At 37.2% G+C, this 26,763-nt stretch overlaps 2 protein-coding genes across 2 annotated transcripts in view; one reads left to right on the top strand and one right to left on the bottom strand.

Annotated features, from left to right (window-relative positions):
• The window catches only part of Mcu (mitochondrial calcium uniporter), a 55,838-nt gene extending 35,014 nt beyond the window's left edge, over positions 1-20,824 (bottom strand). Inside the window, exons 1-2 of the mRNA XM_077416880.1 lie at positions 20,585-20,824; positions 527-707 (exon numbers count right to left, since the gene is read on the bottom strand). Coding sequence (XP_077273006.1) covers positions 527-707; positions 20,585-20,677 — 274 coding nt within the window. The 5' untranslated portion in view covers positions 20,678-20,824. The remainder of the gene's footprint in view (positions 1-526; positions 708-20,584) is intronic.
• A 1,100-nt stretch (positions 20,825-21,924) lies between these two features.
• Amt2l (Amt-2-like protein) lies at positions 21,925-25,577 on the top strand. Its single transcript, XM_077416876.1, has 3 exons — positions 21,925-22,991; positions 23,412-24,210; positions 24,450-25,577. The coding sequence occupies exons 1-3, from the start codon at positions 22,284-22,286 to the stop codon at positions 24,980-24,982; spliced, it is 2,040 nt and encodes a 679-aa protein (XP_077273002.1). The 5' UTR covers positions 21,925-22,283; the 3' UTR covers positions 24,983-25,577.
• Positions 25,578-26,763: the final 1,186 nt, after the last annotated feature.

The following is a 26,763-nucleotide window of genomic DNA, read 5'->3' as shown; positions in this document are numbered from 1 at the left end:
TTTACGTGTCTAGTTTCCCTTTAACCTTTCGTTCGAGAATGGGAGACGCGATGATTTAATGTTTTAGTTGTATATATAATACGATAAGAATTGTTTGCATATCTCGTATCGCGTATATACCTACACAATTAATGCACCAGCGCACCTGAAAATGTGTTAATGATACTAAGAGCGTGAATATTTTTGCATGGGCATACTCTTGTAAGCATATTAAAATTGTATGCCGCGTAACTAATTACAAAACTCTATTTAATGTGGAAAATTAAAAAAATTACGGTAGATATACCGAACAACAAAAGCAAAAGTGAAGTAGTTGCTTTTAAAAATTTTTCAAAGGATATTATACATCTTTCAGATCATCGCGTTTGTATAGGTATTGGGATAGAGATCCTACAACCTTTGATGCTTCCAAGTTACGGATAAAGTCGAGAGAAATAAATATTATACGATTGTTATTACGTTTCATTGTGTGCAATACAATACGTTTGCTTGATTGGTTTTAATAAACAGGGTAAGAGTAACTCACCAACGCTCTCGATCTCCTTTTCCGCCGACGTAACTCTTGCAGTTTTCTTCACTTCCTTTTCCGTGGCTTTAGGCTCTTTCAGTTGCTTCATCAGAAGCGGATTTAACTTTGGCGAGTAGGAACTGGCCGAGAGGGAAACGCTCCTCTGAGAGATGTGCCACCATCGTCTGCACCATGTTTCCTGAAACGCGCAACAGCAATTTCCGTCGTTGCTTATATGATATTTTCAGGATTGTAAACAGTTATACGAGTCCGGAAATTTGATTGGCGTATTATCAGAGTTCAACAAAGTCGTTAAACATGTGTCAGATTGAACGCGAATTTTCAATTAAGCGTGCAATCATCGAAGTTCACCGGTTCACAGTCTCTTCATGGCTCATCTATTGTTCATCGATTATCCGATAAACTATATAATAATTCACCAGATAAATACAAAACGCTTCATTAACAAGGTCCGTAGTTTGTTTTAATCCGCTTAAAATGTTAACTTTTAGTAGAATAAATGCATATATTAGCAAGATTAGATTATTTTACTTTTAATGCCACAGCGCGGCATTAATACAGGACTAAGAAGCTGCATTATTTCAGCTTGTGTAATATACATAAAATTCATAATATATTAAAAACGCTATTTTTGTAAATTTTGGTTAACGTATTTTCTGGAAAAACTTTCTGAAAAATACTTTGTGGTTCGGCTTACGTGTTGTTATGGTTATGTATTGTTATACTTTTCACGCATGAGTACTCGAAAACATGTTAGTCAAGAAATCTCTGTGTGAAAAGCATGCATAATGTACACTTCAGTGAAAACAAAATATTTGATGATGGAAATCTGTGTAAAATACAGCACGGTTGATGCAACCGATTTTTAACGTGAAAATGTAATCACGGTACGGCAGAGATTACGGTTTCATACCGTACTGTAATGGCAAAAACTCGCGTAACGTAAATATTATCTTTTTATCGGGACAAATTGAAAATTTTTAATTTAATTATATGATCATAAGCAGCGCGCATATAATATTTCCGTTAGCCGTTAGCGGATTAAACAAAATCGGATGAAACGAAGTAGATTTAAACTCTCAAGGGAGCACGTCACTATTTCAATGGCGCTGCATTGATTCTCCAAGGAGAATCGTTATTTTTAGATAAAGGCGGATGTAGAAAGAATCAATTGAGAGAGGCAGAGGTAAAAGCAGAGATAAAAAGTAGAGATAGAGAGAGAAAGAGAGAGAGAGAGAGAGAGAGAGAGAAAACGAGAATTAATATAATACAACTAATAAAAATACATTTCAGAACGCAAATCAAAGCGTGTTTAAAAAAAACGCGGAGCAAAAAACTGTCTTTGAAGTTTATCATTAATTCCGTGAAGTTTCACAGTGAGAAAAAATATAATAATTTAAATATAATAGATAATAATAATAATAATAATATATAATAATAGTAAAGGCTCACATATGATTAGAAATCAAACGAAGAAAAATGGAGCGTCGAGCCGTAACAAGGTGTTGGTGTTCATATATTCTATACTTAAGTAAAGAAGTAACGAATTGTAATGTACATACTATGTACATATACATATATTCCAACTTAATAGACTGCGCGCCGCAAATTTGTCGAACTTGAAACACAGCAATCTTGGAACATTAATACCTATTAATAATGTATTTCTCATAAAGTAACAAGTAAAGTTTCAAATAATTAAATCTTGAAAACTTATATATTATAATAAATCAGTGCAAATAAAGAAAAGCCCGCCAGTTAGTTTATATTCACATTTTATAATTCTATAATTATTAATTACATTAATCAATCCCTATTGTTTTTCAATTACTTATTTTTAGTATTTGATTATTCCTCATAAAAATATCAAACTTTTAAAAATCAAATTGCTTTTCAATCAGTCTTAAATCGAAGAAGGATATTATTTCGGAAGCTAGCATTCTTTTCCACGCATAGTTAATATGGACGTATAAATAAAAGTTATATAGCTGAACATATAAGCAATTTTCTTCGGACACATTTCGCCAAACAATATCGCTTCTGTTTCACACGTAATCGTGAGCGAACTGCAGGTGCGTTGAATTAAAGGCAGGTAAATTCCTTCTTAAAAGTGACCAAGAAATCGTTTGAAGAGTGGACGCAAAAGTTCTGAAGATTATGCCCACATAGACGATATATCTTTGAAAACGCCCTTCGAAAATACCCTTTTATATCCATTTCTCGTTCGATGTCTCTACTCCGGTGCCCTAGTTTCTTCTTGTGTCTCCTCTTACTTCCGATGCGTTTATCCCGGTTTCAAAGCGAAGCGTTACCATCGATTCCACTGCGGCATCCGCGGGAATTATATTTGTACCTTGCAAGAAGATTGACTTTGAAATTCCCAGCAAGCTGCGCGCGATTGTCTGTGAAATGCAGATGCGTCTGGCACATGGTTCTATATCGACAATATTTATCACTGTGCAGCGTCCACTGTACATCTCAATTGCAGACATTATACTTATGTACACTCGAATGACATAAATTTATAAACAGAACGTCTTGAAATAGAATACGTGCAAATGTCCATATAGCGTGAATTAAAAATTCGATCGATACGCACACACACACACCACACACACCACACACACGCTCTAGCAAACCCACTATTAAAATTAGTGTAAATCACACCGAGGAACATGCTATCATTGATTAACTAACAAGTGCTAAAGTATTTTTTTCCGATAGTTCCGAGAGCGAGAGAAAGACTACTATTGTAACAATAGGTTTTAGAAATTTTATATAAAAACAGGATTTACCGTAATTGAGGATAAATAAGAGCTTATGGTTAATAGAAATAGAAATAGAAAATTGATTGTTTATCCGCATTCTCTCAGAATATCGCATTTCTTGATTCATGGAGACATTTAATCCGTTTTAGCAGAAATAAAGTCTCTTTTCCCAGGAATAACGTTACGCGCGTGTCTACTTCCCATCAATTTTAAAGGACCGTGTAGTGACTATCCAATTTCTAAAAATTTAAGTTGTGTGTGTCCATAATTTTCATGAAATATTACTTGACACAGGTGACAGTGTATAATCCTAATTTAAGTAGCACTTCTAATTATAGTGCCTTTGGTTTACGAGCACTCAACATGCGCGTACCGTGTGTCTATACTGATTTATCCTTGGGATCATCAGCCAGAATAGAAATCTCAAACATTCTAAAAATTATAATAATTTAAGCTAGATTTTATTGGTAATTTAATAAAAAACGCAATGGCCTTTTTACAAAATACTAACATTAAACAATATACATTTTTTAAATATAAGATAAATACCATACTTTTTAAATAAGAACACAGAAAAAAAGTGTCAAATCAACACTGTTTATACTCATATATACGCAAGAATATATAATCTTGAAATGAGATTATATTGCGTTAAACGAAGAAAACTTGCTTGAATGAACTCGTTATATAATTCAACCGAGAAAAAAAATGTTGAAATAAAAAGTTGGAATTCGTATAAGAAGATGTAGATTGTTTCGTATATACGAAAGATTACTATAATCTTCTTATAAGAACTTCAACATTTTATTTCAACATTTATATATATTACATTATTATATAATGACTTCATTCAAGAAAATTTTCTTCGTTTAACGCAATATATTATAATCTCATCATTTCAAGATTTCCAACTTTTCCAACGTTAAAACTAAAGATATTTTCAAATCAAGAATATTCCTTTTTTTCTGGTGTAAAGGTGATTTTATTTTTTAAATATTTGATTAAAACAAAGTATATATAAGTAAAATAACAATAAAAAAATAATTTTAAAATAATGTTAAAAATAAAATTCTAAACAGATTGTATATATTAATACATCGCAAATTATTTTCGTTTTGAATTGTTTTCTAGATCCAAAGATATCTGTATCCATTTTATGGTAAGACACAATGAGATACGCAATTATCATATTCGAGAAAAGCTCAGTAGTGCTCGATCAACAACTTGGCGGTAACTCTTTAATTGGCTCTGCAAACCTGCAAACGCTGAATTTCACATGTGCGGTTACCGCCGCGCGGTTCTCCTATACCAGAACATTCAATTCTGAGAGAAATATATATACGCCGGAAATCATGTCGGAATTCAATATCAGCACGAGTCATACATATTCATCGCAGCAACTTTCCTTCGTCGCATACATCGTTAATAGTCATGGAATAAGGATATTAATTTGTGCAAACTTTCGAGTTTTCATCAGAGGCATACGCACTGCTAACTAAATAACAAAATTACACTACTGTGGCAAAGTTGGAACGAAACGCGCATCATTTCGCAGCTTCTAATTAGCAAATCGAGACTACACGATTATACATCCTCTACTTAATCTTCCATCGGCTCTCGCATGTCATATTATAACTTCGTTTCAAACCGGGTCACCGTTTTTCACTCTGCGACGTTAAAGGACGTAAAACATATTTTCCAACTGCTCTTGGCGAAAAAAGCAGTAGCATGTTGCAACTTTTGTAAAAAAAAAAAAAAATAAAGAAAATGATGCAATATATTTACAAAAATAAGTAATGCGTTTGTCCTCTATCTGTATACATATGACGCAAATTGCGTGTTCTAGAAAAAGTAGAGAGGTATACGAATATAATAGTAAAGCAGAAAATCTCAGGAAAATGCTTTTCTGCGACACGGTATAACTGTAGAAAAATCAATTACAAAATACGCTATCGCTCTTTTCTTCTTTAATATACAATAACCTATTTTACGACAAAATGAAGAAAATATAAACTTATGCCTAACAGTATTGTATTTATAGTAATTTTTAATTAAAGTCTGACAATATTTTGTAGTAATTAACGAGCAAATATCTTCCGCTTGCATATGAGCGAGGATAAGCGTGATATAATTTCGTTGTATCCCTATGCGCGTTGAGTCGATACGCCCTTTCGATCAACATTGACCCCCGACCCCGACCACCATTATACACAGGCTGAAAACATTTTCTACGCCGTATGTCGAGCGGAACTGGACGCTGGGCAGGGGATCGATGGCGTGATGCGGTAATGGTAAAGCCATCAAGTGCACGGTTACAAGCCGGAGCCCCTCCGTATTAATCCGTCCAACTTGCGACCTTTCCGCTTGTTGATGTGCTCTGCGAGAGCACACATCGCACACATCATATCATATAGCATCACGCGCACGCAATGCCTATATCGTGCCAATTAAATTCTATACCTCTTGATTTGCGCCACAAAGCGTATTCGCGTCGAGTAGTAAAAAATAAAAAAACACGGTGTAATTCTGTTACGTTCGCACGCTATACGATTTCGTGGAACGAAAAAGACCGTCCTGCGGGTCCTGCCCTAGCTGCGCCCCGCCCCGCCAGGCGCACTCGTCGATGTGATAAAGGCTACGGTCAACGTGACGCTACAAATGCTTCGAAGCATTTGATCGACCAATCAGAAAGAAGAATTTTATATACGAATTAACGAATCAAAAAATGCTTCGAAGCATTTGTAGCGTCACGTTGACCGTATAACCAAAGTTATATGCATTTTTCATCTTTCCACTCGTATCGATGTTCCAACGCAATTTAGTCCGGATAGCTAGACGAAGCTTTCAGAGTTTGCGTAAATTTGGAAACGTTTTCCGATGAAAAAACGATGGAGAGCGAGAGGGGAATCTGATGACAAGGTAGCTTTCGCTGTACGTTGCTCTCGAGTCTTAAAGGGATATCGACAAAGCCGTTGCTGGGCTGAAATTGACGTCGTTAAACCACCCTATAGTCATTAACAGTTTTATCGAATGGCATTAAATAGTGTTAGATAGAATCGCTGTCCGCATGGTTATACCACAATACAACGTTATTATCGTAAGCGTATATCGAAAAAAATGTTCTTATATCTCGTCCCTGGATCGTCAAATCTAATTTCTTTTTTATGATGTGTTTAAATAGCTGTATATACGATGCAATAAATGCTGGACCTATCCAGCTATATATTTTCGATTACAATGTTTTTTTTCATGAAGCTACTCCGTATCGTACATATTAAATTTGCGAACTTGAATAAAATTTAAATTTTATTCCGATGTTAATTGAAAATATATTGTATGTCATAAAAGCCATTTGTCAAATATCATGGAAAAGATATATAAGACTGCAATGCGTAACTTTTTACCCGATTAGCGATAACCGATACGTATAGTAGATATTTGAAAAACTTGTTGCGCTCGTTCAAAAATAACTAATTTAAAATCGATAGGTAAAAATATACTCGCGCAAATTCAGGATGAGTAAACAATATCTGTTATTTTGATGAAAAAAGAAAACAAAAAACACGTTCTTTCGTTTCTCTGCTATACGGTTATTTGACATGATCTTTGAAAGAATATGCACTTAATGCAATGCATCAAGTCGCAGCGACGAGATAAGCAGATTACACACCCCGTTTTGCAATTTTCTAGAGAACAACTTGAAAGTTATGAGAGATGTAACGTGGCCCAGAGTTAAAAGTACTCGCGCAATACAACAAAGTGCTATTAGAGAACCGACTTGATTTCTGTTTCTAAAGTATAAAACTTTAAGACCCAAGATCTTTAATGCTCGTGAAATTTCTTGCAGAACAATAAGATTGTCGGGGCTGAAATGCCTTTCCCATAAATAAATTTATTCGTATACAAGAACGTTTTAAAAGTTTCAAAGAATTGTATCATGACACTACCCAGATATGAGCTACGATTAATCGTGAAAATAATTTAGCTATTTATGAAATTTATTGTGGGTATGAGAATACTGACCCACATTAACGCGAAAAATAATATAATGAAGCGTTATAGTAATCGGAAGAGAATTTATTTCATCGCGAAAGCTCTTAATCCGCGATACACGAGGTTTAAATTTACGATCCTCCTGCGGTTTGCAGCGCGCATACATAGTGAATAATGAGCAACGGTTCGCTCAGATGCGAAGTGATATGTCAGTTTATTTCCATATCCATTTGCTTGTCCCTTGTATCTCTGTTACTTCTCATTTATGAATATTCTCCACACATTTGATGTCGGCGGGTATAATGCACGCACTGTCAAGTTAAAGCTTCTTTTATTTAAACCGGTTACAAAAAGAAAAAAATATTATAGAAAAACTTATAAATGCAAGTGCACAACTGTTTGCACACAAATTTACATCTCTATAACTTGGCTATAGATGAAAAACAAGGTTCGCAGCAATCAGCGATTATTCAATTCAAATATTTTATTCCTAATGTAAAATCGATGTTGTCCAAATTTTGATGGCAGAGTGATAGTGTTTTAGTATTTGTACATTCCAATTGAAACTGCTTACTGTAATTTTATTACGATAGATAAGTGTGATTTTGCTGTATACAATAATAAATTTAAAATGTATCAAGTCAGTGAAAAATGACTTAGATAATTAATATAATAGTTTAGTTGTCTAAATTCACATACAAGTTCGTAGGAAATTTGGAATCTCCATTAAGACTGAGAGACCGAGGTGCTCCATGCTGCGCACAATTCGATTATTATCTACGTTCACCAGCTTCCTAATGTTGTGCGAGTAGACACTTTGCAAGTGTCTGTCGAAGAATTTGAATCTCTCATCGGAAAATTGATCGTATATCCGATATGTCAATGAGATATACGTCAATGAGACTCGCGAGAGAAACGCGAATTTCCAGTCTTTGTTTGTAATTGTCATTTGCGGTCGACTACAAATTAGGTCACCCCAGAATCCCACTAATATTGTTGGGTTCCGATGAATAATTGCTTTCAATATTGCAGAATTATCAGCTTCATTCCATTGTATAACTGTCGTTTGTTTTCCATTTATTATTAATCGCACAAGTAGAGCTGTTTATCTTCTCAATGCAAAATATTATTAAGCTAGATGCTCATCAATCAATGCAAACTATTGAGCGAGATGCTCATCAAACATTCAAAGAAAATATCTTTATCACGATATTTCATATATCTCGAGATATGGTTTTTACTAAAAGTGTAAGTGCAATTTTTACTTTTGACGTTTCGACTATTATCCAATTTATTGCGCGAGAACATCAACTTGGGCAAATTTTTATTACGTCAATAAAACTCTATGATAATGTCGTGAAAATGGTAATTCTCGTTAAAGTAATCATAAATTCGATCAATAAACTGATCAGAATGTTATAACGTCGGATAACGCCTCGGATAACGCGCAAAAATGTAAATGGTACTCTCGTCACGTTTTCTGGATGTTAAATCTCAAGTGGCGTTACAATGTGAATTCTCCCTCCGGTTTATAAACTTCTTGGCAGATAAATGTAATCTCACATTTTAATATTTAATGTTACTTACTATACAACTTCTAAATAACTTCTATAAATAATTTAATTTAAATTTATAATTCATCATTAAATACTTCTTAATAATTATAATTATAAATAATAAAAATAAAATTTATTTTATTATAAATACATATAGAATTATTACTGAATAAGAGTGTAAAATTGACTCCTTGTCTCATTCTTTAGCGAATTCATGATCGCGCCGTTAAAGTAAATTGAAAAAAATAATATTGCTCGTCTGTGCATTTGATGCATTTGCTTTATTAAAGACCATATGGCACATAGAAAAACTTAAGCAGTAAGACTTAGGAAGTAGTAAGCAAATTGATCACAGTCAAGAATTCTCGAAAACTTAAGCTATTGGCCAATTTGCTTACTGCTTAGTAAGTTTTTCTATAATTTCCTTTATTCGATTACAACCATATTCGAAAAATACCTTTTTAAAGAGGCAATTTTAACCGCAAAACTTTCGTACATGGCTTAATTTCTTTGTCATTCTTGTTAGAATGACTTATTGTATACACACGAAACAAACAGTTTCTGACACTACCGATCGCCACGCAAGGTAAACTTGTTACAGAAAACAAAAACAGATATAAAACTATGTATAAACGGTTTTGTTGCTTACATAGTTGCTTTGAAGCAAGAGTTATTCTGTAACGATCGAATTAACTTTAGCAAAATTCTGGTAATTGCTTTAACTAACTATTGTCGAACAAGTAATTCGTTTGTCGAACAGTCGAATATTAATTTAATTATTGCACGGCACGTTGCACATTCCCTTGGATATAAAGCCGACGTCGCGGACAAATCCGAGGTCTTGCGCTACACTATGCATAACCTCCGACTACAGGAGACTTAAAATTTCAATTACGCAACGGGGAATGAATCTCGCAGCGCGCGTCAATCTCGGAAATTACTATGGCTGCTTTGCCCGTGTTTTGTTCCGTCTCAGAATTTTCAGCGAGATATTTCGCGCAATTCCCCGTTGTAAACGGATTTCATCCGCGTAATATCAGTGATATATCGATTGATCGTGACAAATAAAAGTTCTCAGCAAAACATTCATGTGTTCAACTGCGTGTTAATCGATATGTAAACGAGCTGTTTACATAGCTAACGAGCTGGCATTTCGGCATTGCTCGTTGTTTCTTATGGATGTCTGAGAAAGTTGGTCCCACTTTTTTTTTTAATTCTAGAAAGAGTTCTAGAGTTCTCTATCGATTTTAGGAAGAGTTCCGTCATTTAAAATGACGAAAACACCATTTTAAAAATGAGGGAGGGGGGCTAATTTCTTATGGTGCGCGAGAAAACGTCGTATGTGTTAATTCGCTTAACAAAAGTACCAAGATAAGGATCGTCCCTGCCGCAGAGTCGGCTGGGACGCAGAGAGAGTGCAGCGGAGCAGATCGATGCTCATGGCGCCCGCCTGCCGCAGCCTCCGCAGTCCGGAGCCCCTTGGATAACTCCGGCGTAACAGTTACACCAATCTGTAAACGGTGCGGGACCACCAACTTCTTATACACAATAGCTAAGTGCCACAATAGCTGAGCACTTTTCACTTAGCAGAGCGCGCGCGCGCCTACCATTTCCTATTAATTCTCAATGGCTATTAGCGACTTTGATAATCAATAAGCAGCATTGTTAGACTCACAGCTGACTGTAGCAATAATATTCTCACAGTGGCTGCACATGACAGTTTTATCTCAACAGCCGGTAGCCTGATAAGTTTGATTAATCATTCATAGCTATTTTGCAGAACTGATAAACCAGGATTATACTATAGACTTAAACTAGAACTGTGCTATATTTGAACGTCGTGGTGGCATAAACTCCATTAAGCGCCGGAAATCGATGAAGTCGCATTGACAGTAGAATTTATGATATGACATTATTCCCTCCTTTCCTTTGCACTAACTAAATAATTAAGTTCACGAAACGGAAAAATAATTGTATTGTCTAATACAACGTAGCTTCAAATATTGTTTGAGCAACTTTACCGTCTAATCGAATCAAGTATAAGTAAACCCTACAATTAAGCGAATAAGAAATTGCCCACAATAACAATAAACGGTAAAGATCTGAATTTCATTAAATTAAGCGTAGCGAACAACTATTTTACCCGGCTATTTCGTGTTCGAATATCGGGAACCTTTTTGGAAATTCATTTTCGCGTTGCAAATGCCAGAGTGCACCTCTCTCCGCGACGTAACTTTCAAATATTCATTGACAAAATGGAGAAAGGCTTTTCTGACCTCGTCTGGCGGTAATTAGTTAAATCCGCTCTTATCCTTGTTGTACAATTCGATCTGGTGAAAAGTAACAATGTTAAAATAATTAGGTGCGTGAAAAACAAAATTCGAATAAATAAGATTGATTAAAAAATTTATCTAAAATAAGAGTTTGAAAATGTAGTCAATCAAGTGTCACTTTTCACTTGATGTACATTTATATCAAGCGCTAATCGCATTTAATCAGATTAAATATAATTATATTTTTGGCTCTCGAGACGATAAGTACATATTGAAGATAACTTTAATATTTTCATCGAAGGCATTTGAAAGTTACGCAAGCGGTATTTGCTAACGAGCTTTTGCCAGTTAAACGAGACATTGTTCGCTATTGTTGGAGTATAAAGCCAGGTAAACAAGACGCGTCGCAATTAAAACTGGATTAGTAAACTATGCATAATGAGATATGTAACAGCAGATAAATGGCATGATGTCGGGTGACAAATGAGATGTATACTATATTTTAGTTCATCTCGAGCTTTAATATTCCCTAGGCTCCGTAAAGCGCATATGTGCGCATTTTCTATATAGTAAACACATACGCTATAAATAAAATGCGCACATATGTGCTTTACGGAACCCATCAGAGGGATTATTGAAAACAGAACATGTACAGCGAGTACAGTGACTCACGAAATTGATCATTGTTACAAATTTCATCTAAAAATTCATATACGAAGATATCTGTAGCACGATATACATAGATATCCATAGATATTTGTTTGTTTATATGTTATGTTGATCCTGAAAGGTCGGTTACCTTTTTAAAATTAATTATAGATAGTTAATTATAGATCATTATTCTGTTGTGTAATATATTTGATAAGTTTCACAAGTTACTATATCTCATATATAATCTATGCATGTATCCCCTTTATGACTACTCGATTGTTCTTTATTCTAATAATTCTTTTCACCTGCAGTTTTCGACTAAATTAAAGCAATCAGGTTTTACTTTTATTTACTTTGCTTCAAATTTAATCCACCATTTTCTGTTTTGCGCTTTTTGCACATCTTTTAATTAACAAAGATCATCTTCAAAGATTATGCATATTCTGAGATTGTAGCATCAAAGAAAAGAAATTCAGAGATATCGCGTGTGCATTTTTTATATACGGCAAAATTGATTTTTTGTTTGATATATAATACAAAGACCTCGGCATAATTCAGCAGAAATCTTTTTTTCCCCTAACATAATATAGAAGCAGTCGTGCTTGAAATATTGAAAGGCATATTGACCTATATGGCAAATTATCTGAATAATGGTTGCCAAGGAATGTGAATTCTTTCACACTTGTAGGGCTGCAATGCGATAAAATATTGTGAGATCCGGTACCCTTGCGGAAACCACGCGCTGACGTAAAATACCACGAAAATAAACGTTCTACAGTTCAATCTCACATTTCCTCAAGATAAATGACATTTATCCGTGCGTGGTTAGCCCGATAATAACGTATTTATTTCGAGCATCCCGTACGTTTGTAAAAGAAACCCACGGATAAGATACGGCTTGAATAGAGTTTGTGAAAGTATAAAATGCGAGGAATATCCGACAGTGCGGAACGAGGTGCGGAATGACTTTAAATAAATCGTGAACATAAGAACTAACAAAGTACTGACTATATTACGTGTGTACTCTGCTGCGAAACTTTAACAAAAACCAGTATGGAAAAATGACATATGCTGTATTATCAGAAATTGCCTTTCCATTGCAATGGTACTATATGTTCGTGAAATTTATCACTGTTAAAACAGAGACCGATACATTCGACAATCATAACAATAAAGTGTCGCCCATGAAATGTATTCCGGGATGGTAAATATTGTTTTGATCAATACAAAAACATAAAGAATTAATTAATAATATCTGTAAGCATTATATTCTCTCACTCTTTAATATCATTTATTTATGACAATTTGTATATATCATCAATTTAATATTAAAATTATAAAACAATACAATAAAATATATGTATGTACATACATGTACATACATTTAACCATGTAAAATATTCAATATTTCAGTTCCAAGATGGATCGTTTCTGTTTCAAGATAAACATATAATCTCTTGGCAGACTTGATAACTCCTAGGTAAGTTTTATGGTACTCAATCTTCATAAAAATCGTTATTGCTATTCCAGAGTAAGACGCGTAATGTATCCAAGGTGAGAGATATCTGACCTATAATAGATCAACATAAAAGTAACCGAATCGACGGTCTGATAAAAAATTACTGACGAGTGACGACCAAAGAAAATGTTAAAAATTGTCGAGAAAAGAAAATTCAAATTCTTCCATAAATTTCTTTTTACACTCTCAATCTAACTTTTAAATAAGCAATGAACTCGGTCGGATGTTTCAGAGACTCGAAGGTGTTATAGTAAAAACCTGGACTCTTGCAATCCAAGCGGTCGTGCGAGTTTTCGCCGAATCATCTAGTCGGTTAATGGAACGCCGCGAAAAGTTTCCGTAACTTAAAAAAAAAAAAGATTCAACTAGAAAATCGATTTCGGTTATAAAAATACCGTATACATTTCAGGAACCAGTTAATTATCGTGCTCGTATTTATTTTACTTCGTCAAAGAGAATAATTAATCTTTGCGGTTGAACCTCGGGTTGAACTCTAGAAATTTTTCATCGATATTTGCCAATAAGATTTAATTCAGAAAAAATGGAGTGACATTTTCGCGTTGATTGTCGTGCGCCGTTCTAATATTGCTAAAATACACGGACTAATTTTTCGGATTCGTGATGTTATTGAAAACAATGAAAACGAATTCGGGATCACCGTACATTGTGAAGGATCGGTAGCTCATGCACAAACTGTATGCAACTGTGCACTGTGTGAATTCTGTTTACATTTTATTCATTTTAAAATTGAAATGGAATTATTTCTACGCTGTACGGGTCAGTAAGCCATGTCGCCAATATTCCAGAGTTAACACAGAGTTATTGCACATTTATTCGCTGAAAGAATACATCGCTTGTAATTAATTATTTAGAACATTCCACTTATCATACCGTCAATCAAATTATTGAAATATTCGTGATGCAACTTTCACTTATAAACCGATTTACAAAAAGTCTACAACACAATTATTCGATACTACTTCGCACATTTCGATGTGTTGAATTCAATATCGTTATTCCTATTCCATTCATTTTACTCACACTCAATTAAACTAACTAATTTGACTCTAATTAAACCAGCTAATTAGCTCATTGACCTAGTCTGCAGTTAATAGTTTCATAGGCAATTTCGTATATCGCAAACAGCTTGCGCACAATTGTTCATCTTTTCCGGGAACCGATCAAACGGAACACGTAATAAAGATGATCACAGATGAAATACAGAATTTATGTACCTCGCATGTCGCACGTAAGCTCTAAAAGTTCTATATTCTAAATGCCGGCAATTCGTGGAAAATCGAGCATTCATTTCGATAAGCGGAACGAAAGTAAGTGCCGTTATATCGACATTCCACCTACGTGGACGTAGCGTCAATGACATCGCGTACGACGCTTCGTCACGCCTTCGCGTAGGTCTGTCACCCAAGCAAGGTGAGTCAACAAATTTATGCGCGGATCACCAGTTGTGTCGAGGCGCGTGCATCAGCATTGACGAGAATAGATGAACAATAGACGAAAAATCAATTGACCAAAGTTGTCTCGCGTTTCCCACTACGATTGTCACTTCGAACAATTGCACGGCATTGTACGTCTGCAAAATACCGGCGATCGATGGCAATTTCATCGAAGCACGTCGCAGTTCGAGTCGAAATGGATAAAACTTTTTTTATCGAATTGGGAAAACTGACCCAGCTTCGAAGTAATCAGGGGTCATACACTTTTCCGCTGTCCACCAATCAGCGGATTCTCGTTCGTTGTTTCGTCTATTTCTCTCCGCGCGAAACAAACAGGGGATTCGCGCATTCTTTCGGAAAAACAGCGTTGTAAGTGAGCGTCATGTTAGGTGACGTGTAAAAAGATTAATGAGAATCCGCGACGCCTCAATGGAATACCGACCAGATGAGCTCCTTGAAAAAAGAACGCAAGCAGGCTCCGTCTGACGTGTAATGACGTAACGCGGCGCGTGTATCGCGACTGATGAGTCACTGAAACTATACATCATCTCGTATTCATTTTTCGCAAACTTGCATTTTACACATCATCGGATTACACGACATTGTTGAACGGTAAAGAAAGTTGACGCTGACGTATTTGTACAGGATTGCGCGATACTTCGAGTGGTTTTCTTCAAAAACTTGATGCGAATTTATGACGCTTTAACACTGCTAGAGAAAAGCAGTATAAAGAACAACAGAAAAGAGCAAGCAGAAGAAAAGCCATACGAAACTTTTTACTATTCTCTGTTGTGTCATTATTTAATTTGTTAAATAATTTATCTTCTTGATAAAAAAATTGAAAAAGACAAAAATTCACGCTTAAAGATTAAGGGTTTTATCTTAGTTCATATATCTTTTGAATTACGTTTAGATCTTCAGATTCATAATTAAAAAACTTACAATAAACAGGTTTGGTCTCTACAAGACCGAATTCATCGATGAAAACGGTATCGAATTGAACGATGACATAGAAAAAATAAAAATCACGTCCACATGCGAAGCTCCTCGGCCTAAAAGTCAACCTCTCGAAAATTTTATAAATAATTCTAACATTTCGCTTCAAGATCGTCCGCATCGACGATGAGAAACAATTCGGAACGTTTTCGAGGTCGAAACAAGTCTCATCAGGAATGTGGTATTATTTTCGGTATATGACGACCTGAAGAACTCTGAATATTTATAAATGCCGTGGAGAGCACGAGAGACCTGCGACTAGATTTATCTCCCTTGACATTTAACTGAGAGACATGAGAAAGACGCGTTATTGACGCATATATATAAACACTCGTGAAGTACCTTTCTGCTTCACGGATCTCCACGATCCTGAGATTTCCGACAGTTATGGCACATTATTCGCAGAATTCTGGATCCTAGCCAGATCGCTGACACGGACAAACTCAGAGTCAGATAACGCGAGCAACAGCATTTTTACATTTAACAGCTGGATTATAGCAATTACCTACACGTTCTATCTTTTTTCATTATTTTATTCTGCACTTTTAATTTAATTCACGTTGCTTCATCTTTTCTTTTAATTCCATATAGATTGCATGCGATTATTGTACGCTATATCGCTGCGATTCTATTTCTGTATGTTCAATCTCAGAAAAAATTCCATTCTAGAATATAAAATAAATATCGCTCGCACAATAATAACTGCGTACGCGTTTTCTATTTTTAAGCAACCGAGCCTGTCGGAACACATCAGTGATACTAATTTCTACTCTCAAACCAAAGCCACGTCAAACCCACGCGGCCACGACGTACGTCTAAGAGAAGCACAATATGTGTGTGTGTGTGTGTGTGTGTGTTTAACCCAAATTTTTTTCCGTTCCGTTTTCTCATCCATTTTAGCTCTTTCTTCCTCTGCACTTTAATCTGCGTGCACGCAGGAAATAGTCGAGCAGCGAACAATTACTATTAGCCGGATGAAATATTAGCGCGATGGTTGGCGCCAAAGCGCGACGCTGTTTGATTTACGAGCATAGGTAGTATCTCTATTTCTCACACAAGAAATGTTTCTCTTCTCATAGCGACGATGCAAGAGATGAACTCGGGCTCGTTTAGCGCGGCTTGGACCAAGCGGTTCGCTTTTATGACGAAGATGCGCGGTATAGGTATATAGCCCGGAAATTTCATCGAACATCGGCTCGGTTATCGAAATTGCAATATCTACGTCGGGGACGAGGGGACATTGTTCACCGTGAGCATTCTATTAATTGGATGTTCCCGGTTCCCGCGTCAAAGAGCGTATTTGCCTACCAGATACTCAATTTCCGTTATACTCAGCGCCGACAGGACCAAAAATGCCGAAAAAAATCTTTGGGTTAATATGATATTCGGCAGGAACACAAACACGCGACGTTCTACTACGTTTGGTAATATTAATTTGTTGACTCATTTCGATAATTCATCAGACCTGAGACTTTGTATACGCGTAAACAGGATTTTGTAGTAACTTGCGACAATTTACCCCGCGTAAACGAGTGATATATCGTAAGTTACTACAGAAGTAACGCTCGCGTAAACGTAGTATTTGTCTCTCATAATTAATTTCCCACTTACTTCACTACGGCATAAAGCCCTTTATTTACTTGGGGCATCGTATTTTTTGCATTTTGCTCGATGGGAGTTTGCGAAGGCGGTCTATTTTAAGCTGGGAAGAATGTTAAAAATCGATTGAAAACGTGCTAAATATAATGACACTGTATGCTGATTTAATAAGTTGGATTGTATATCAATATAATGTTGACATGCAGCCATGCGCAATTTTAATATAAAGAATTGACGAAATTTATAATAATAATATTCTATGTTATTAGTTTATTTCTCTCATCTTCCATCATTTTCCAGTTTCAAAATAAATAAATTTACATTTTCTTTGAACAGAAATTAAACAGCTCTCTTGTGTTTTGTGTGTGTATGTGTGTGTTGCTCTATGAAATACTTAAGAAATCTATATATATAAAATAGAATGTCTGTCTGTATGTATGTATGTATGTATGTTCTTTATACACTCTTAAACTATTCGACCGAATTTTTACCAAAAGTATATAAAATAGGGGTAGAATTTTCCGGGGAATACTTTAGAAATTATATTATAATTATAAGTTTATTACCGACATTTAATATGCGAATAATACCGTATTCGTTATGTAAATGTGTATTTCATATAATACCTATAATCTATAATATAACAAAATGTAAACATGTCCATATTAATTTTATATTAAGATCGAAATAATCGAAATAAAATATGTATAGAGATTTAAAATCAAAATAATGAGAAATGAAAGTTGCAGAAATATATTGTCATATTCCACGTCTATAAGCGTTACGCTAATTAATGCCGACGTACTGCAGATGTGATCTGCGCAAGGAAGGCGCGCGTAGACGTATACGCATCGGGATGCGTGGCGTGGTTTGCTTTTTATCTTAAGCCCCTTGCACAAAACTACAGCTTTGTCGGCAACTTTGTCGCTATCGCTATCGTCTATCGTGCAAGGAGCTTGACAACCGCATATTGCGTGGCAATAGAAGAATAATAAGCGGATTTAATAAGAAAAATGATAACATTTTATTAGCATGAGATTTTGCACACATTATTCGTATATTTTTTTCATGGTGCATGACTATTAGGGAAACACTAGCCAACTTGTACGTTGCAAATGCATAAAAATAATTTAATTGTTTAATATTTATGATTGTGATATTATCCATGCATCTAGAAATAGCTTTTTAAGTCTATATTCCAATTTTTCCAGATGATAGAAAGTAAACTATCTTTTTACTTCCATTTCCATCTTAATACGCACATTCGTGATGGAATCAGTGCGAGTCTTGAATTAGAAATTAAATAATTTCTCAGAAATCGTCCGAAAATATACACTACAGCTCAAAAGTATTTGCCATACTTTAAAAAAATTTTATTAGAGATGAGTTTATTAATAAAATTTTAATAAAAAGGTCTATAATTTGCTACATGTCTTTATTACATGGGTAGTTACATGTAACTTAAACAATATTAAGAAATGATTTGACAAGAAAATAACATTATTTTAAATTTTCGCCTCATCAATGCGTGGCTGTTACGTTTTTTTTTATTACAGCCTTACACAGTTAGCATCCTGTTGATTAATTTTGTAATTGATTTTTGGCTTCTAAATACACCAACGTAATAATCTTGGAAAATGTGTTTATTATTTGAGATTGTTCATATACGCAAAATAATTACGTAAAATTAGGAAGTAAAGGATTAAGGGATAACAACATAACATTAGTTTTGTACAAGGTAACAATGAGTACATGCCACGCAATAATCTCTACTTTAAATTAAGTTAGCTGCAAAAAACTAGAATTTTTTCTATTTTTCTTGGGGTGGTAAATACTTTTTAGCGATAGTGCATATTGTATCTCTACCATCAATACCTATAGGTAATAAATTTCTTAACTGCGAGCATATAACGTCAAGATTAGAAATAGTTTCTAATTTTTCCTGGTAATATATGTCATGCGTACGTTTCGCGTTAAATTCACAGAGAAGTTTACTCGCGTTATCACTTCGTAGTTGTAAAATTATTCGAAGCGATCATGTGCGCATCCACGATAACGATGAGTGACTAAATGACAAGATTTATCTCATATTTCAATATTACGCTTGAAATTATCAATTCGTTTCTGGACCACGATAAATTGTAATTAATGTTTAATAACGTTATTTAGCAATTAGTGGAGCCCGAGCGACGCGCACGTATGCTCGATGTCGTGTATGTGTTCGGAATTATAATTTAAATTCAATCTAACATATATTCTAATACATACTCATGCAACCTCGCATCTGCGAGCAGCAAATAGTTTCCAAAAGAAAGACAGAGAGAGAAAGACAATGCGGAAGAAAATAGGATTTTTTCGCGTTCTTACGTCCATTTCCACCAATGCGGATTACCTTTAACCCCGATTTAACTTACTTTTTATTCCTTTTTAGCTGGTAAGACTTAGAAAAAGGTAAGAGGTAAGTTAATGTCAAAGTTAATCTACTTGGTAGAAATGACTCCAGACAACACGTAGGTCCCAAATTAGGACATATGACGTCTTGAAGACGTCATACGTCTCGATTTGGGGCATTATGTTCACTGGAGAACATCAGAAACGCTTTGCTCCGTTCAAATCGCGGCACCCCGTCTCTTTCTCCGCGAAAATACCGGTTTTATTAACATTACAGGATTTTTGCAGCCGTATCGAGAAAGACGCGATATGCCCATGCCGCCAAAGGCGCATTGCGTGCCTCCCGAAGGCGCGCGCGTGTGATAAAGAGCCCGCGGTCGCATACACGCCAGCGGCTCGGAGGGCACTCGTGCCGCAGCTAGCGTACGCTTTAAACGAGAGTGGGAGAAGCAGGATCTCGGGGACCTCGTAACACATGTTATCGCAGCTATCGCGAGACCGCGAGTAGGTCGGGGGGGTGGATACCTGAGCCCGGCAATATCAAATATCGGTCTCCGATCCGCACGTATTCAAAATAAACCGACGCACGCCGGCTTCGAGCAGGTAGGTAACCGAGCCCCCCGCCACCGGGGGGCCTCCCCTCGTTCGGTCCGCATATGCTCCGATACTCCGAATACTCAAAAACGGGGAGAGAGGAGGAAGAGGAGTCTCCACCGGGGGCGGGATCGCCGAAGGATTCCTGCAGTCCTGCAGGCCGCGCACGCTACGCAGGTGTGGTTCTATTCGCCGTGCCCTACATGTCAAAGGTGTGTGAGCGCGCGCTCACTCTCTCTCTCTCTCTCTCTGCTCACTCACCTTTCGGCACCTCCTCGTCGTGGCGGTGGTTAGCATGCGGCTCGTCTCGCACCACCTCACGACGAATATCGCCCGGCACGATACCGCTGCCATTTCGTCGCCGCTGTTGAGAAAACCGGCTGCACCCGCTGCACCTTTCGTCTTTCGTCCTGGTCGACGCGAGGATGCACCCGCCGCACCACCGTTTCGCTCTTCCCTCGCGCGCGCACGAGTCTCGACGACCGACGGGGACCGGGGACAACAAACGTTTCGCCTGCCCTGCCACCCGCAGACCCGCAGTGCGCGTGGCTTGAGCGAACCGACAACCGGCTACGAGCGACTGCCGACTACCGTCCGCGACGGACGGGCGGCATCGGCGGCGCGCCGCGGACCCGAGACGCAGACGACGCAGACGTCGCGGACGCGGGACGCGAGACCCCGACATAGCGGCGCGGCGGCGTGACATACCGCGATCCGCATGCGCGCCGTGCCGCGCTCGACGCGCATTGGCCGAGCGGCCGAGACGCTGCCGCTCGCGGCACGTTTGAATTTTGGAACCGCGATGACCGCGAGACCGCGACTCGTCCGCGGAGACGTTGCTTCCGGGATTAACGTGTTCCCTATTGTTTCCTATTGCCCGCACGTCGCGCATACACGCGCAAGTTGTCGACCGACGCGTTGATGGAACTTCTATATCTTCCTTTATTTTAAGGAAACAAAAAGACTTTTTAGACGTTCATTTCATCGACTACAATTGGCAAATAATCATCGTGACGATTCGACCATTGGTTTTGGTCCGATTGATCGTCAAGACGTTAATAATCTTTGATGCTTATACATATATATAAGCATCTTATTTTTGAATAATTTAAATTAAATTAAATTATTAAATTTATTGCGAAAAATATATATATTACCTCGGCCAGGGTTCGAATCTGGAACCTCCCTCATTCCGTGTAGGGCGTCGTACCAATTTGACCACTGAGAGGCATATGGTAATATTTATCGCAATAACACACTAAACAATAATAAGATAGAGACACCGATATTTAGGTCGGAAAAGATTTCTAGATACAATACTATTAGGATCGAAATAGGGCGAATCACATTTAGTATTGAAAGAAGAATATTTTAATCTTAAATAGAGGAATTCTTAAATCTAGAATAATTCTGAGAAAATTAGAGGAATAGCATCAAGATTATTTTATTCTAGATTTAAGAATTCCTTTATTTAAGATTAAGATATTCTTCTTTTAATACTAAATATGATTGGCCCTATTTTTCGATCCTAATAGTATTGTATCTAGAAATCTTTTCTGACAATGCGCGGCGTAAAAGACTTTTGAAAACAATATTCTAATAGTATGAATCTACTGCCTTCACGGTGCATTCTTATCCGATTTTTAGCGAGATTTGTCTTTGCAATTTCAAATTGATGAATGGCATGTTTTTTCGCGACACGTCGGCGTCGCAATTTTTCAAATAAAAGATTAGACACAATCGAATCATATGAACTAATCGATTCTATAAAACAATAGACGATCAAATTACGCACGCTATTTCATTCAATTTCTCGTCAACTATCCCAACCCCAGCAGGAACGTCAATCCCGCGAAATGTATCGAATCTCGAAGCGTATATCTCAACCACGGCGAACGACGATATGGTAACGTGACGAGGCGAGGCACAGAAGAGATACCCGACTCCAAGAGAAGAGATAATGTCGTCCGTTGATAGAGATTACTTCTACTATTACGATTACGCCATTCAGCCTCGCACGTTCGGCAACTATACCTCTACCTCCACCACGCACCTCCACTGGAACTCGCTGACTCGTCTCCTCCTGACGGTCCTGCTGCGCATCGGCTTCGTCCTCGTTCAGATCGGCAGCGTGCCGGTCAACAATGTTAATCTGATACTCCTTCAAAATACGGTCGACCTGTGTTGCGTCACCGTCATGTACTTCCTAACGGGCTTCCTCGTCGCCTACAACGGCGACGTCGCCGGCCTGATCGGCGCGGGCCACTGGATCGGTGATCCAGCGATCGACAGGAACGAGGCAATCGTGGGGTGGCAGGCGGTGGCAATCGCCTCGGCGATTTGCACCACCGCCGTCGCGGGTAGAATGCACCCGGCGGGATATCTGCTGGTGAGTGCCCTCTTATCAGGCCTGATCCAACCGTTGTTCATTCACTGGGCATCGTTGGGATGGATGGCGGAGAACGAATTAGGTGGAAGGACCGTGACTTTCAAGGACCAAGCCGGCGCGGGAGTGATTCATATCGTCGGAGGACTCTCCGGCCTGATCGGATGCGTCGTCCTCGGCAGAAGAATGTTCAGATTGAGAGACCTGGACGATGCGAGTATCACCCCCGGCTCCGCGGGAACTGTTTTCGGAGGTCTACTGTTGATCTTCGCCGGGCTTCAAGTAAATTGGTTGAATGCTACTTTGAGAATTGTCAAATTTTAATAGGATAATGCCCATTTCTGTCAATGCGGATTAACTTTAATCTCGGTTTAACTTACTTTTTGTAAAATTAAAAAAGAACGAAAAGTAAGTCGAACCGAGATTAAAGTTAACCGACATTGGTATTATAGAAATGGATATAACATAATAACATAAGAGATACCTCGTTTCTGATTATATCGTATTTAGAATTTACTGTTAATTGAACTCGGGGAAAAAATCTAAAGAAGTCACACTTGGTCATTGTGAAAAATCGATCGACATAAATGGAAAATATTATATGAAGTTCGCAAAGAGATATACTTCGTGACGATTTTTTAGATATCAGAGTTCCACAGAAATACCAGTCAGCTGGCATACAACGTTGCGTAACATTTTCAGGATTTATGCACGAGCGTGCACGACCGCGGCAAGTACCGAACGTTCGCACGGGACCCGTCGCACGCGTACGTCAACAACTTGCTGGCCGCGTCCTCGTGCACATTGATAATCGTGGCTCTGCACTTGGTCCTTGGCCGTGAGACCTTCAATCATTGGACGCTAATGAGATGCGTTCAGGGGACGATCGCCGGCGTGGTGACGGTGTCGGCCGCGGCGAATGATTACTCGCCGCAAATAGCCATCGCATTAGGCTGCCTGGGAGGGATCGCGTTCTATCTCGTCTCCACGTGGATTTTTCGCAGCGCTCTGGAAGATTACTGCAACGTCGTAGGCGTACACCTCGTTTGCGCGATCCTCGGGAGTATCCTGGCCCCCTTTTGCTCTGTGCGCCTGGACGAGGATACCGTGACGATATTATTGAATTTCTCCTGGCAATTAATCTGCTTGGCCGCGTTGCTGGCCTTAGTTGGCGCAGCGATGCTGCTGATCTTCGGTATGCTGGAGTGCTGCGGTATACTCCGTAATAGATCGGAATGCCTGAATCACGCGCGGGCCAACGCTGCTGTTGACAGAGGCCCGTCAAGGACGTTCCTGCAAAGAATCTTCTCCTCCGACAGTGGTTGCTTTTACCTGCGACCGGGCTCGACCTCCAACGCGGAACGTCATCCAAATGTCGACTCGAGATTTTGGAGGTATCGAGAAGGCGTGGATAAAGTTGAAGAAGGGAGGTCTATCGACACGAATAAATCAGATGCGAATGTCAAAATTGAAAATAATGTTACGAAGATTCAAGTGCCGGGTCGGTAAAATGTATAAAGTGCTATCTTTACTCGATATCAATATTACAATCGCAATTTATTGCTCAAAAATATTCTCGCGTTTTATCTCGACTATTTTTTAATATATTTTATTAATTATTTTAGCACGATTGGTGAGCATATAATTAAAAAATAGACTACCCGAGCAGTCCTAGCTTTGAAATACGTAAAAAATAAATCGTTTCCGATCTTTCCGGTAATAGAAATAATGTATTTATAGGAGCAAGAGTAAAGAAAGCGAGACAAGTGCATACTTTATCTGGAAGTACTCCGATGTTCATCGAAGATCAAGCAGGTGGTACCGGTGAATCGATTGGCAAGGATCTTGTGGAAATTGGAAGGAAAAGATTTCTTAAAAAGGAAATAAAATATGCTCTAGATCCTATCGAAGAAATAGACGAAGAACTTTCGAAAGAATTTGAAATCAAAGAAACCAGCGCTCAATCTAATATCGACGGTTATAATGCTGGGGACAAAAATCCAATCTTGACGAAACGTTTTAACATGTCTGGGGATCGAAGGGACTTGAACGAATCGAATTATCAGCTTCGAAGAACCATAAAATTGATGAATTTACATCACGAATTTGTCAAGGAAGATTTGAAAGTTGTGTTGGGACCGAAACGCCTGGATTCTTCGTCCAGCGAATCGTGCGACGATGACACTGTCTTTGCAAAGACGCCAGACTTGAATGAATCTACGAGAGATATTGCAATAGACAATAACTCGTTGATTTACAGTACAAATGTATGATAAGTAACTGTGTCTGTTGCTGCCATGACGAGAAATTTGATTTAAGTACGCAGAAGATATCGACATAGAATCGACACGAAACGGCGAAGTTACTATATAAACTATATTAATTTCCCTTGTACTGGAACAGTCAAGGCGCTGTGCAACTTTGAAAGGGAAAAACTTGGACTATTGCTCTATCGCATCGTTCTAAATTATAGCGAGATATTAGTCGAAGTCTAAATACTTATAAAATGTAACTATTTTAAAATTGTTTTCGTCCCAGGATGTTGATGCGCATAAAATAGCAAGACGTATCAAATGTGCCTGAAAAGAACAAAGAGAATTGTGCGTATACGTGTAAAAGAATTGTAAATAGAACATATAGAATTAAAATGAAGAAAGATATCATTCAAAATATGTGTACTAGAAAAAATGTATCATATATATATATATATATATTGCATAGTATCACTTCAATATGTCATTACAAAACGGTCCAGCAGGATTTTTGGTGCTTCTTTTATTAGAACTTACAGACTATTCGTACAATTATTACAGTATTTTACATTAGAATAGTCACAAGTTAAATAATTGAAGTGTCGTACACACATCCTACGCGCGGTTTTCTTTAGTCGCACAACGATAGCATTTTCTTTTCTTGGGCAGTCTATATTGGAATATTTACAAAACGCTCGCCATTTCTGTGCGTTTATACGCAAAATGAATACACCCGTGAAATTTCGTAGCAGTTAGTAGTACTCCATCATTGATTAATGACAGTAGTTAATATACAAAATGTGACAAGACAATTTTTAATTTAGATATAAAAATTCGACAGTACTCAGGCATACATAACTGTACTGTTTTTCTTTTATTATTAACAAAATTATTATTTCATTATTTTTAATTATTTATGCAAATACGAAAAAGATATAATAGAAAAATGTAAAAAAGAAGATAAAAAAAAATAAATAAATAGAGGATCAGTGATGTGGTAATGCTAATTCTGCTTACACGTGCGATTCTGATAAATCCCGCGAGATTATTACTTATCTCTGTTTGCCGTCAGGTTATTGTCAGGTAGTAGCAATCCGGACATTTGTTGCTACCGCCATACTGAACGAAATTAAGGATATTGACTCTAAAAATCCGATGTTGCGATTGATACATTGTAATCGTAATCATATATACAACATTGATAAAATGGCACAATTCGACGAAACAGATCAATCAGTTGATATTATCATTATCATTAGCAACTACTATCATAATATTAACAATAAACTTTGTACATGATTTGTTAAACGTTACATGGCATAGTTTTAACGGCAGTATAAAAATGAAAACAAGTCGTACAAACATAACAAAAGATTCTGTCTAAATATAACATGATCCATATACAACATCCAATGTAATGGCATCATCAGAAACATTCGTAATGTAAGATAACTAATATAGTGATGAAAACTGCAAATGAAAGAATTTTCTCCTGATCTTTACATCGTTTGCTTTGGACTCTTTCCTAACGGGCTATACACACGATATTAGTATACTTTTCTATGTAAAAAGTGTGGCAAGCAGATATTATATGCAGATACCTGCCATGAGATTCTTAAAATCTCATGAATTTGTTACAATGTACAATTAGATATGGTCACAGATACAATCAATATTATTAAAAATATTTGTACATGTAGTTCACATTATTGAAGATGATATATATATATACGTATAAGTGACAAATAAATATAAAAAAATATACGTATACGATAATCAGATCCCATCGTTATTCTATCTTG

The sequence above is a fragment of the Temnothorax americanus genome, unplaced genomic scaffold (assembly GCF_048541705.1).
Source record: "Temnothorax americanus isolate GAGA-0224 unplaced genomic scaffold, ASM4854170v1 Scaffold46, whole genome shotgun sequence".
NCBI lineage: Eukaryota > Metazoa > Arthropoda > Insecta > Hymenoptera > Formicidae > Temnothorax > Temnothorax americanus.
The sequence above is the reverse complement of the archived record's forward strand: the minus strand, read 5'-3'. Positions and strand labels throughout refer to the sequence as shown.

Excerpts from the sequence above, each read along its gene's own strand:
- Amt2l (XM_077416876.1), top strand. The coding sequence starts at position 22,284 with ATGTCGTCCGTTGATAGAGATTACTTCTACTATTACGATTACGCCATT. Across the intron at positions 22,992-23,411 it reads TGATCTTCGCCGGGCTTCAA|GATTTATGCACGAGCGTGCA; the intron begins GTAAATTGGTTG and ends TAACATTTTCAG. Across the intron at positions 24,211-24,449 it reads TACGAAGATTCAAGTGCCGG|GAGCAAGAGTAAAGAAAGCG; the intron begins GTCGGTAAAATG and ends ATGTATTTATAG.